General features: G+C 40.1%; 2 protein-coding genes across 2 annotated transcripts; one reads left to right on the top strand and one right to left on the bottom strand.

Annotated features, from left to right (window-relative positions):
• Positions 1-34: 34 nt before the first annotated feature.
• atraid (all-trans retinoic acid-induced differentiation factor) lies at positions 35-2,920 on the top strand. Its single transcript, XM_018694459.2, has 7 exons — positions 35-178; positions 366-499; positions 928-996; positions 1,472-1,543; positions 1,641-1,762; positions 1,881-1,981; positions 2,104-2,920. Exons 1-7 carry the CDS (start codon positions 80-82, stop codon positions 2,206-2,208), a joined length of 702 nt encoding a protein of 233 aa, XP_018549975.1. The 5' UTR covers positions 35-79; the 3' UTR covers positions 2,209-2,920.
• Positions 2,921-3,644: 724 nt separating this feature from the next.
• eif2b4 (eukaryotic translation initiation factor 2B, subunit 4 delta) lies at positions 3,645-8,827 on the bottom strand. The gene is given in 15 exon segments (XM_051071901.1): positions 3,645-4,011; positions 4,165-4,345; positions 4,468-4,645; positions 4,900-5,027; positions 5,179-5,281; positions 5,384-5,460; positions 5,714-5,828; positions 5,934-6,025; positions 6,471-6,497; positions 7,186-7,268; positions 7,373-7,415; positions 7,417-7,589; positions 7,858-8,038; positions 8,170-8,207; positions 8,749-8,827. Coding segments are annotated over 15 exon segments (1,641 nt in total). The 5' UTR covers positions 8,771-8,827; the 3' UTR covers positions 3,645-3,811.
• Positions 8,828-10,099: the final 1,272 nt, after the last annotated feature.

The following is a 10,099-nucleotide window of genomic DNA, read 5'->3' as shown; positions in this document are numbered from 1 at the left end:
AAAATTAGACTTCTGGATAAAGTGTTGGATTAGCTTCCTGTCACGTGTTCGCTACAGTAGGATCATATGACTTCAGTCGATGAAAATGAAAGCTGGGTGCAGCCAGCTGTATCCTCTGGCTCTTGTTTTGATCTTTAATATATGTTTTTATGGGAGCTATCAGCTGAGTGAGCTGCAGGTAAGATTCAGATTTATTAATGTAGTAGCTGCAGTCTTTACTAGAGTAAATAAACGGCACAGAATAGGGACACATTGCTGATAAACACCTTGTTTTGGTGAACGTACAGTAGCCAGGTGGGCGCTGATGAGTGGGAAAATTGTTGTTTACAACCTTTTGTTTCTTTCGTAATGATTTGTATTCACAGGTATGTAAGCTCTGCAGCGGGTCTGTTCAAAATGACACCGCGGTGGGCGAGTTTTGCTCCTCTTCCGCTGGACGGATAGGCGGACGCTGCTGCTTGAGAAATGATAACACAACCGACCCTGAACGCATCATCGGGTAGGACGTTGCCTTCTGGGTCTATCGGAAATATAGAAATTACATTAAATTACACAAGTGGCCCTTGGATTATAATGTCCTCAATAGACCATTAATAAACTACAGTAGAAATAAGTAAGTTACACGAACAGAAAAGGTAGGTTAGTAGGAGCAATGAAAGTGAGACAGTGTTGGGTTGAGCAAACCTTTTTTTGCTTTGTCATCAGTTTGTGTATTTGAGACCTCCCTACTGTGTATTCTAGCTTGTCTGCGCCAGTCTTGTAGCCTTTGTCCCTGTTTAACACCAATTGCAACACACAAGCTTCTGCAACTTAAGTACTTAATATCTAAGCAACTTAAGATCTTCACAGTGTTAAATGTTTGTTAATGTTTCAACATGTGTTTTCTTTTTTCTTTTTTCTTTTACTTGGTCTGTTTGTCTGTCTTAGGCTGGATCTATCCAACTGTTCACTAACTCATGTCGAGGACCTCCATGAGGCATCAACAGCGTTAATGATGTATGTACAGTAAATACAATGTTATACGCATTTACACAACATGCAGCACACTGAGCACACCATTCCTGGATGCTTCCTTGGTGATTGTGAAGTTATTTTTTAAGGCAAAAAAGCAGAACTGTTTCATCATCATCATCAACACTGTAGTTGTTGATTCTGAACGATCACATGGGCCTGTTCCATACAAAAAATTGTAGCAGGAAATGTTTGTCACATGTGGGTGATTCTTCAGAAAGATCTTAGCATTGACAAGAACATTCCTGGGCAGCAGAAGTTTAGGAAAGTCTCTGTTTCCAGCAGCAAATAAAAACTTTCATTTTTCCTACTGGCAAAGACTGAGACGCCTCACTCTATAAATAGGCTAAAAAAAAACTTTGCCCCACTTAAAGCTTATTCATTTTTCAGTTAATATATATATCGAACCATTTGTTTTTTCTGTTCTTAGTATTTTACTTAATAAACTTTTGTTTTGCAGAGACCTCTCCCATAATCCCATTGTCAACATCAGCGACACAGCATTTCAAGGATTTATTGAATTAAATTACATGTAAGTATATTGTTACAAACTGAACTATGACAGTATGAGGTATAAAATTAGCTCTGTTTCTTTGTAAATTCTGTAAAATAATTGTGTGTCTATTTAGGATTTTGCCAGGAGATATTCTTTGTCCAGGAGGCAACACATCTTGGTCAAAGGTAGAGGTCAAAGCAGGAGATCGTCTTTGTCAAGGCCAGAAAAGCATGTGCAACCAGACCGGACAGCTGTGTAAGATCCCATCTGATAATCTTTCATTGTGACACAAAGAATCTAAAACTGTAGTAGTTCTCTGGTAATGCGCCAAAACATGACATCTGTTCATCTCATTATAACTAACAATCCTCAGCCATTGACTGCCCAGAGAACTCCCTCTGCGCCCCCTATGGTCCCGGCTTCTTTGAGTGCAGCTGTGCTGACAGCTACCATGGATACAAGTGTCTTCGAGAGGTCAGTTCTGAGCAGCTTTATCTAAATGATTCATTATTTTCCACTTTATGACTAAGTGTAACACTGGGACACTTTAATTTTTTTGTTACTTTAAGTTATGCATTTGTTAACATCATCAACAGGGGGAGTTTCCAGCTCTCCAGGTGTTCGGGCCTCTTGGGGCATCTACAGTCGTGATCTCTATCCTGCTGTGGGTCACCCAGAGACGCAAGGCCAAATCACTCTGAGGCTGAACTGCAGTTATTTGTTTTTTTTTTATCTTTACCTGTAATGATCTACTGAGCTGAAACTGTACTGCAAAGGGAAAAAAGCTGACACAAAGTCTGAGGTGACACTCAGGCTTTTTTTTATTATTATTATTTTATTTGACACCTTTCTGGGGCAGCTGTGTTTTACTGACTTTTGACTTTTAAATGATTTAATAATTAATATTCATTTGTGCAATTTTTAAAAAAGGGGTTTTTCCAAGTTTTATGTTGGTTTTAATTTTTTTGTCAAAAATGACCACTGTCACCTTTTTAATTAAGTGTAGTTAACTGACAGAAGGTAATGAAGAGGTTGTGTTTAACTAAATTCTGAACTTATGCCAGCTGTTAACTGTGCCAAACATGTATTGCATGAGTTTACACAATACAACTGCATATTCTTTAGCACATTTGAGGGAAATTGTAGAATCTGGCTGTTTACTGCATGTTGAACATGTACTTTTGTCAGAGTAAAAAACAGGCCATGAGTTTTTCTGTATTAGAATGGAACAAGACTCAAATGTTTTGTGTGCCTAATGTTGAATAACACACACAGTATCTGGTAAAAAAAATGTTTCCTTTCTTCATCAGTGACATGGAGTAACTTGGAAATGTCTTGGTGTTGGTGAGATGGGAAATTTCAATGCTTCTCTCTAATGAGATTCAGGGTTCTAATAAAGATTTGAAAACAGTACATCTCTGTCTTTTCTCGAGCTGAGCTGTGTGGAAATTTACTGTGATCTAACTGGCAAACACATCCAGTGTCATTAATGAAGGACAGTATATGTGGTTACTAAGTACAAGGCCAGATAGCAACTTCACAATTATGGAAATGTCTGAATGTCAATGCACTGTGTTTATACAGTGAATGTCAAATAACTAAAATAATCCTGTAAATAAACACACAGTGTGCAGGAAATGTTTCCCTTGTTTGACAAAAACATGTTCCAATATGCAAACTGAAGCACGAGTATCATGTGTTGACCCATGAGGACATAGCTGTAAACGATCTGAGCTCCTCAGCCAAAAAATGTTTTACTACCTGTTTTTTTTCTCACTCTCTCTTATCCTGTTCAATTGATCAGGTCATTAAAACTAGTCTGAAGAATTTGTGGGAGCCATAAAATTCCTCTGAGATACTGCTGCTCCAACTGTAATTAGAGAACCATTTATGGCTAGTTTAAAACTGCACGCTGTGGTTGACAATCAGAGCGTGTTGTGAACCACAGTGGAATTGTTCTGCTCTACATACTGGCAATTAAATGTTCTTTTGTAAAGAAATAGTTCATAACATGAATCCATTGAAACATCTCGCCTTTTCTCCAAAGTTAAAATACACAACCAGTCTTCTCGTCCCATCAGCCCTGGAAAAAATCTTAGATGATCCAGTTGTATCATAAAAACACACATGGACTCTGTTTAAAAAGCTTATGCCATTTCAGATATATATTTATTGCATGCTAAAAGCACGATATTTTGTGTTGTGTGCAAGCATTCATGCACACAAACTCCCCCTCCCTCCCCCCCTGTCTAGACAGAGAGAGACAGCCTCTTGGCTCAGACTGATGTGAAAGATGGAGGTCGTTCACTGGTCCACGTTCTTGACTCGCAGCACCACGGGGACCGAGGTGCACGGGATCATTCCCAGATCCGTGATAACCAGGTCCACAAAATCAGGCGGCGTCACGTCATACACCAGGTTGAGCAAGCCGAGCGAGTCCACTTGGTGCCAGTCCTCCAGCTGAGTCTTTCCTTTACGGGTGACGATGAGGTCATCGGGGTCATCTATAAAGGACAGATGAGGAGAAAGTGGTGATTCTGATGGCTTCAACTAATGTCTGGGAGGTAACTCAGATGAATACAGAAGTAAAACTGAGCAACATGTATATTTATGTAACAATTTAACAAATCTAATAGGTTGCTGGACGCTTTCCATACCGAGTTCATTGGACACGAAAGAATCCGTCTGCACCCTGTCGCAAAACTTGTAGGTCTCACAACACACCAGTACAGGCACGTTAAAGGCTTTGGCCACCAGGGCTATCTGTGATGTCCCCACGCGAGACATGACGTAACCGTTGGCCAGCAGAGCGTGAGCACCAAGGAACACCTTCGATACCTAAAAGAGAACAAAGACGCTTAAGGTGATTAGAGCAACAACCTTTGGCTACTCCACAGGCAGTAAACTGCATTATGGGACAATATTAAAGCCTTGCTCAGTCTCCTCAACTTCATGATTACCTCTGGAAGGATGTAAGAGACCGCCGAGATAAGGACGTAGGTGCAGCTAATGCCCCTCTGGACCAGGCGCCTCAGGGCCTCCCTGCCCTCCAGCCGAGGCCTGCTGTCCACCACGATCACACGGAACTTCCTGCTTTTCTCAAAGGCCTCGCACAGGATGTGGTTGACCAGCGACGAGCTGAGCAGAGAGATGTGGTAACGTTGCGACGGGAATGTGGAAGGAAGAGGGAGTGGGGAGTTGAGGCGAGACAAAAACGGGGAAGAGAAAGCGTTTAGAGCGGTTTAAAAAAAGATTTGCGTCTGGATACATAAGTGTTGCATTCCTTTATCATAACAAACAATTTAGTGGTGCTAAGTAACAACGAACCACAGGTTTAACAATTGAAACATGAGGGTTTTTTCCCCTCACATGCCAGATTTAAAAAGGCCTACCATCCATAAACCAGGATGACGTCTCCATCACTGATCTTCTCTATGGAGTACTTGGCAATAGCTTTAGCAGCAAGAACTATCTTCTCATTAATGTAGCAGTCGATACAGTTCAGCAGTTTGCTCTTTGCCTAAACAGAGATGGAGACAATGAGACATGAGAGAAGAAGAGACAGAAACTGAAAACCTGTAACATTAAGTCTACTGTGTGTATGGAATATATGAGCTACAACATGTTTGATCTCTGGCTAAATTATGAGAGAAAACAAATGTGACAATAACCTCTTCTTCTTTGCATTGACTAGGAATATTGGAGATCTCTTTCTTGATGTATTTGATTGCATTACCCATGCTGGCTGACAGAGGGCGACACTGATTTAAAAAACTGCAAGAGAAATAAGACAAAAAGAGTTAAATATTTTTAAGTTTTTAAGCTTTTTTTAGTGCACAGCCATGAGTTATAAGTGATGAGTGTATTTTATTTTACCTGATATAAGGTTTCAGTTTGTTGACCAAGTCTCTGGATAGCTCCTCATTTGGAGGTGTAGTATAGTCCCTTATTACCTGAGGATAAGAAGCAGTGCATGTGCAACTTATTTATGTAATCAAAGGCATTTAACTTTCTTCACTTTCAGCCTGACCACAATAGAAATTAATATGGCTATCTAATATTAATAATCAATGTTGGATGCGCTGGTAAAGACATGCATAACATCCAAAAATCTGATGCAGTGAAACACATGAATGCTTTTCTGCTGCTGAGAGATGAGAGTGTAAAGCACTCAGACAGAATGGCCTCTGTTCTGTGGGACTGTACCTGTTTGAAGGCATGCAGCAGGGCTACAGAGCGAGCATTGGATCCTGCCACAATGCCCTGTGAATACTGGAGACCCAGTTGAACAATAGCAGGATGAATCACTGTGGAGGGAATGCTGCAGCAGAAAAACAAAAAGAGTCAATAGAGAGTGTAAGGGTGTGAGTATTACTTAATACTTCTTAATTGCACTACATAAATCAAAACCTATGTAAAAGTTTACCTGAGTTGCTGTGTTAGAGGGGCTTTGCGACTGTACTGGTGAAGGTGAGAGAACAGACTGACTTTGTAGCCGTAGTCTGACCGCAGCGGGATCTGAAATCAAGCAGATTATAATCCAAAACCATCAGTGTGCAACAGTTCAGGGGTTAAAATTGAGTTAGTGAGGTTAACACAGTCACAGCCTCGGGAATATGTTCATGTTTAATCTTCATGATGTATGATTTTGTTGTGAATATTCTCCAAACACAAACACAGCACAAGAGCAGCACAGATTACATCCAGACCTGCACAGCAAACCACTGAGTGTTGTGGGTGAGCACAGAGAGAAAAAAAACTAAAAACAAGTTCTCACTAACTTCTCAAACAAACACATTCCACGGACAAACCACCTCTGTCCAAATGGACCAAACAACAAGTTTGCATCCCTAACTTTCAAATGAACGAGTGGTATTGGGATACAATGACAGTTAGAGGTTAGCAAACAAAACGAAATGAGACAAATGTCAATAGCACACATTTTAGTAAGGGAGACCTTGACCTTTGTAGCAGCATTGTACCCTGGTGTCTGAAAGAAATATCAGGTACAATTACATGAAGTTAGGACTTGTCATATGAGGTTGCAGTGAATGATAAAATATGATGATTACACTGCTAACACTCTGTATATTAGTACTGTTGGTTACATTTTGAACAGTCCTTAAATATTCTAATAGTAGACAATAAGTGTTGATATTCATGTAAGTTAACTTGTGACTTTAATTTTGCAGGAAAAAACATAGATCTTCCTGATCACTTTAATCCACCTACAGCAGAAATCGTACTGGAATTATGTCTTACACTTTTTATGTGCCAAACCTTCTCAACACCTTGTAAACCTTGGTGTACAAAGACCTTCTCTGTCATTTTCTTATTCCTCAGAGTGGTCGTCTTACTCTAAACTAAACATTTTGCTGTATATCATTTGCTATAAATGCCTGATTAGATCAACCAAGATCAATGCAATTCCTGTTTAGGTTAAGTCATATCCAATAAGATAAAGGGTCATAAACATGTGGTTTCTCTCCGTTGGTTATTTATATTTTCTAGTTTTAAGGTGTCAACAGTGCATTCACATTTAATGTGCTCAGGACAAAAGTTCACAAACACACAGGCTGTTCAGTACTGTGTGGCTGGCAGTTCATGCTCATGTCAAGGCAAGCTGACCTGAAAGCATGCTTTACTGGTTTTTAGAAATAACACATAAAATGGCTTACCTGTTGTCGTTCCAACTTCTTGGCCAGTTTCTTTAAAACATCCGGGTTGTCCACTTGGATATGTTCTGGGAGCCTCTTTACCACTGAAACACATAGTGTGACCCTCTCCTCAGTATACACTGTGTACTTTCAGCTTGTTTGAATGATTATTCATTACTGGTGCTGACCTTCCTAGCTGTTCCCATACCTGGTTGCAGCTCACTGGGTGGTGCTTTGGATTTGCCCTGTGGAAGCCTGCTGACCCACCTCTCCTTTCTTGCCCTGTTTGGACGCCCTCTCAGCCTCTTGCCGAGCTCGCCTCTCAGCTTTTAGCTCGGCTTTACTCTTAGCGGGCTTGTCTGCCGGGGCGGGAGCTTCTGAGGCAGGCACGGGAACCGGTGCAGGAGCAGGCACTGCTGAAGGAGCTGGAGGAGACACAGACAGATAGAGGTGTCAAGGTTAAGATCAATGGAAATACAGATCACAAATAGGGAGAAGATTTCCTTGACTAAAATCATAAAAGTGACCCTGTGTTAGGTATGCTGCATATGATGCTGATGGCAAAATAATCTGTTAATCAGCAACTAAAAAACAGCACTTATGTGCCTTATGTGACAAATTTCAATTCAGTCCACCTCCAACAGCAATAACAAGTGGTCAAAGAGTGCTGAATCCTGCCCACATCATACATACCTTTCTGTGCTGGGAGTTGCGTTGGAGGCTGGGATGCTGGAGCAGCTGAAGTGGCAGACTTCTTTTCCTTCTCGCTTTCCTGTGAAGCCTTGTCATCTTTTTTCTCTTTGTTTTTCTTCTGCTGTTTCTTCTCTTTTCTCAGCCGTTGCTTCTCCTCCTTGGTCAGGTCTTTGCCTTCACTCTGTCGAGCCACAATGTCAAAAAGAGGGAGGGAGTAGAGGGGGGGCGTGAAAAGAAAACATTAGAATTAGGCCCAGAATGTGTAACCCAATACGAAACAGTAACAAAATCTAAGAAAAGATTAACACCAACCTTTACTCGCTCAATTTCATCTTTCTTATTAGGTCCATCTGCAAAAACAACCAAGTGATGATCATAGGTTTACATCGGTTTATCGCCCACGTCTGTTCATGTTTGGGTAACAGATAATCGTGACAGGACCAGCTTTTATTTAGCTTTACCTCCATCAGTTTTTGTGACGCTGTTAGCTGCCTGTATGACACTGAACTGGCTCGGCTTGCATCATGCTAACGGCAACAGTCAGTAAACTGGTTTGTTACCATCACCTTCACATCATAGTCACAACTTAAACAGGCTTTGTTTGCTAGTCTGATTATTTTTAAAAAGCTACCTTAAAGAACCTACTAAAAGATGATGCAATAACATTGGGATGTGTACCGTTTAACTGCACTGTCTAGCGCCAATGGTACCGTGCAATGCTAACGTTAGCAGAGCTAGCATTTGGAAATTAACTTTGCTAAAAGCCAAACCCAAGGACCACGAAACAGGAATTATTAAGTACGAGACATTTTGTCGCTTCGCCCAGAGTAAAATAATCCAAGTACCTGGGAACAGGGATAAAGTCCAGCTGTTACACACTCCCAAACTCACCTGTCACTCCACTGTCAGCCATGTTTACGCTGCCGCTTCACTTCCTCTGCTGCTGCAAAATACAGGCGCCAAAAATTTATATCTCCGCCTCGTGGAGAAACGTGGTACTGCCGTCACCTCTACGGCGTTATGGAAGGTTTATTGTAGTACTCTATACTTACATCCAAATCTGTAGAGGATTTTAGATGCACCACTACTTTCTACACAATTCACAATGTTTATTTATTTATCAGTAAATAAAGCTGCTCTGCATGACATTCTGTGTGGAGGTTACTCATATTAAATAATCTACAGTATACATTCAGTCAGCATGCAGTTTATTAAGTACACCCAGCAAAAACTGCTGCAGTCTAACACAACAGACCCACAATAAATCCTCCTGTCATGTAAGCTATAATGTTCAGTTTGTATTGGAACTGTTTTTAGAGAGATGTATGCTTTGGAGGCTGCAGTTTGTGTTGCTGTTGAACTGTGTTGTTTTATACAGACATGTGTTTCTATTATTTTGTCTTACCCCATTTCTAAGAATGGGAGTAGGCTGAAGAACATCACTAGTACCATTACAATTTTAGAAAAGAGACTTTAGTGCTGATGGCTGATTCAATCCCTATGCACTGCATGTTTTGTAACTGAAATATAAGCATCCCTTCAACCTATATATTTCAATTGGCAATCAATTTCAATCTTTTTTTTTCTAATGTTATAGAACTAAGGGGAATAGGGATCGCCATTTTGAACCTTCTCCACTTTATGTACAAATAACACATCGTAGGGTTCATTGCACTTTACTACATCAAAGAAAAAACACTGGGAGGCTTCACCATTTAAAAGTTTATCTTCTTTTTATTTATATTGTAAAAACACAAAACATCACTGAACATAATAATAATAATTATTATAAATATTATGATAATAATTATTATAATTATTATTATCATTATTATTGTGGGAATCATGGGTGCTGTCCATGGTTCTGAATTCTCTGGACTGGACCAGAGAGACTGTGTACAGTCATTGGACTCAGTGCACACAGTCAAACTCTGGGCTGATATGTCATTTGAGCTTAGACAGATGTAATCCCCATCAATGTGAAATAAATAAACAACTAACTTTTATCAGACCAAACATTTACAACTGAATGGATCTACTTGAGGGTATTTTGGCAAGCAAATGCATTTCGGCAGGAGCACAGCTTTTCACAGTATTTTCTACATGAATCTCTAATAATCAGTGCATATCATAAAATGCACATATCTCCACTTTGAATGAGGTAGAAGAAGGTTATCATAACCATAATACTGAACATTCTCACTGAATCATCCATCAAACATTCAAGAAAAAAGACTTTTGG

The sequence above is a fragment of the Lates calcarifer genome, linkage group LG7_1 (genome assembly GCF_001640805.2).
Source record: "Lates calcarifer isolate ASB-BC8 linkage group LG7_1, TLL_Latcal_v3, whole genome shotgun sequence".
Lineage (NCBI taxonomy): Eukaryota > Metazoa > Chordata > Actinopteri > Centropomidae > Lates > Lates calcarifer.
The sequence above is the reverse complement of the archived record's forward strand: the minus strand, read 5'-3'. Positions and strand labels throughout refer to the sequence as shown.

Coding starts and splice junctions, on each gene's coding strand:
- atraid (XM_018694459.2), top strand. CDS start 80: ATGAAAATGAAAGCTGGGTGCAGCCAGCTGTATCCTCTGGCTCTTGTT. Junction 179..365: donor ATCAGCTGAGTGAGCTGCAG/GTAAGATTCAGA, acceptor TTGTATTCACAG/GTATGTAAGCTCTGCAGCGG. Junction 500..927: donor GACCCTGAACGCATCATCGG/GTAGGACGTTGC, acceptor TGTCTGTCTTAG/GCTGGATCTATCCAACTGTT.